At 43.6% G+C, this 2500-nt stretch overlaps 1 protein-coding gene across 1 annotated transcript in view; it reads right to left on the bottom strand.

The window, feature by feature from the left end:
* Positions 1-20: 20 nt before the first annotated feature.
* LOC123738370 (CD9 antigen-like) overlaps positions 21-2500 on the bottom strand; it is a 16993-nt gene continuing 14513 nt past the window's right edge. Inside the window, exons 6-7 of the mRNA XM_045713438.1 lie at positions 901-984; positions 21-324 (exon numbers count right to left, since the gene is read on the bottom strand). Of these exons, the coding sequence (XP_045569394.1) occupies positions 259-324; positions 901-984 (150 nt within the window). The 3' untranslated portion in view covers positions 21-258. The remainder of the gene's footprint in view (positions 325-900; positions 985-2500) is intronic.

The raw sequence follows: 2500 nt of genomic DNA, 5'->3' as shown, positions 1-2500 counted from the left end.
TGGCTGGCTGACTGGCTGGCTGACTGGCTGACTAACTGACTGACTGGCTGGCTGACTGGCTGACTAACTGACTGACTGACTGGCTGGCTGGCTGGCTGACTGGCTGGCTGACTGGCTGGCTGGCTGGCTGACTGGCTGGCTGGCTGAAAATGCTAACTAACCCTAATCCTAATGGCAGTACAAACCTAGTGAGCGTTTAACATCAATTGAGGACAGACACACAGATAAGTTAAGTGCACGGAAGGGCAGAGTCCGGGTCTACATGATGTCACGAGACCTTCTGATGGCGCAGCACAGCAGCATGCTGAAGATCATCCCAAAGATCTGGACAGAAGAGAAAGACATATCATTAGAGGACAAGAGGAAGGAGAGGAGAGGAGGAGAGAGAGGAAGGAGAGGACAGAGGAGTGGAGGAGAGAGACGAAGGAGAGGACAGAGGAGAGGAGGAGAGAGAGGAAGGAGAGGAGAGAGACGAAGGAGAGGACAGAGGAGGAGAGAGAGGAAGGAGAGGAGAGGAGAGAGAGGAAGGAGAGGAGAGGAGGAGAAAGGAGTGGAGAAGATGGAGAGGACAGAGGAGTGGAGGAGAGAGGAAGGAGAGGAGGAGAGGAGTGGAGGAGAGGAGTGTAGGAGAGAGCGGAGAGAGAAAGACGGGAGTGGACAGAGAGAAAGAAGAAGAGAGAGAGAGGAGAGGAGTGAAGGAGAGAAAGGAGAGGAGAGAGGAGAGGAAAGAGAGGAGTGGATAGAGAGAAAGAAGAGGAGTGGAGGAGAGAAAGGAGAGGAGTGGAGGAGAGGAAAGAGAGAGGAGAGGAGAGAGGAGAGAGAGAAAGGAGAGGAGAGAGAGGAGAGGAAAGAGAGAGGAGAGGAGTGGATAGAGAGAGAGAGTTGATTGGCTGCTCTCACCATGAGGACTCCAATTCCGATGCCCACTCCTCCAATGATATGGAGTTTAGAGTTGAACACCTCGTCAATGGCCGTTGGACAACTCTGACAGAACAACACAGTGAGATTACACACTACTACAACTCTACCAGGACTGAGATTACACACTACTATAACTCTGACAGGACTGAGATTACACACTACTACAACTCTACCAGGACTGAGATGACACACTACTACAACTCTACCAGGACTGAGATGACACACTACTACAACTCTACCAGGACTGAGATTACACACTACTACAACTCTACCAGGACTGAGATTACACACTACTATAACTCTGACAGGACTGAGATTAAAAACTACTACACCACTTCTACCCTATAACATACACCTCTACCCTCCAAAATACACTTCTACCCAATAATATATACTTCTACCCTATAATATACACTTCTACCCAATAATATACAGGGAGGTAAGGCAATAAATAGGCCATAGTGGCGAAGTAATTACAATATAACAATTAAACACTGGAGTGATAGATGTGCAGAAGATGAATGTGCAAGTAGAGATACTGGGGTGCAAAGGAGCAGGATAAATAAATAAATACAGTATGGGGATGAGGTAGCTGGATGGGCTGTTTACAGATGGGCTATGTACAGGTGCAGTGATCTGTGAGCTGCTCTGACAGCTGGTGCTTAAAGCTAGTGAGGGAGATATGAGTCTCCAGCTTCAGAGATTTTTGCAGTTCGTTCCAGTCATTGGCAGCAGAGAACTGGAAGGAAAGGCGGCAAAAGGAGGAATTGGCTTTGGGGATGACCAGTGAAATTTACCTGCTGGAGCGCGTGCTACAGGTGGGTGCTGCTTTGGTGACCAGTGAGCTGAGATAAGGTGGGCCTTTACCTAGCAAAGACTTATAGATGACCTGGAGCCAGTGGGTTTGGCGATACACTAATATACACTTCTACCCTATAATATACACTTCTACCCTATAATATATTCTTCTACCCTATAATATACACTTCTACCCTATAATATACACTTCTACCCTATAATATACACTTCTACCCTATAATATATACTTCTACCCTATAATATATACTTCTACCCTATAATATACACTTCTACCCTATAATATACACTTCTACCCTATAATATACTCTTCTACCTTATAATATACACTTCTACCCTATAATATACACTTCTACCCTATAATATACACTTCTACCCTATAATATACACTACTACCCTATAATATACACTTCTACCCTATAATATACACTACTACCCTATAATATACACTACTACCCTATAATATACACTTCTACCCTATAATATACACTACTACCCTATAATATACACTACTACCCTATAATATACACTTCTACCCTATAATATACTCTTCTACCCTGTAATATACACTTCTACCCTATAATATACACTTCTACCCTATAATATACACTGCTACCCTATAATATACACTGCTACCCTATAATACCCTATAATATACACTTCTACCCTATAATATACACTTCTATACTATAATATACACTTCTAGCCTATAATATACACTTCTACCTATAATATACACTTCTAGCCTATAATATACACTTCT

This window comes from Salmo salar, unplaced genomic scaffold, assembly GCF_905237065.1.
Source record: "Salmo salar unplaced genomic scaffold, Ssal_v3.1, whole genome shotgun sequence".
NCBI classification, from domain to species: domain Eukaryota; kingdom Metazoa; phylum Chordata; class Actinopteri; order Salmoniformes; family Salmonidae; genus Salmo; species Salmo salar.
The sequence above is the reverse complement of the archived record's forward strand: the minus strand, read 5'-3'. Positions and strand labels throughout refer to the sequence as shown.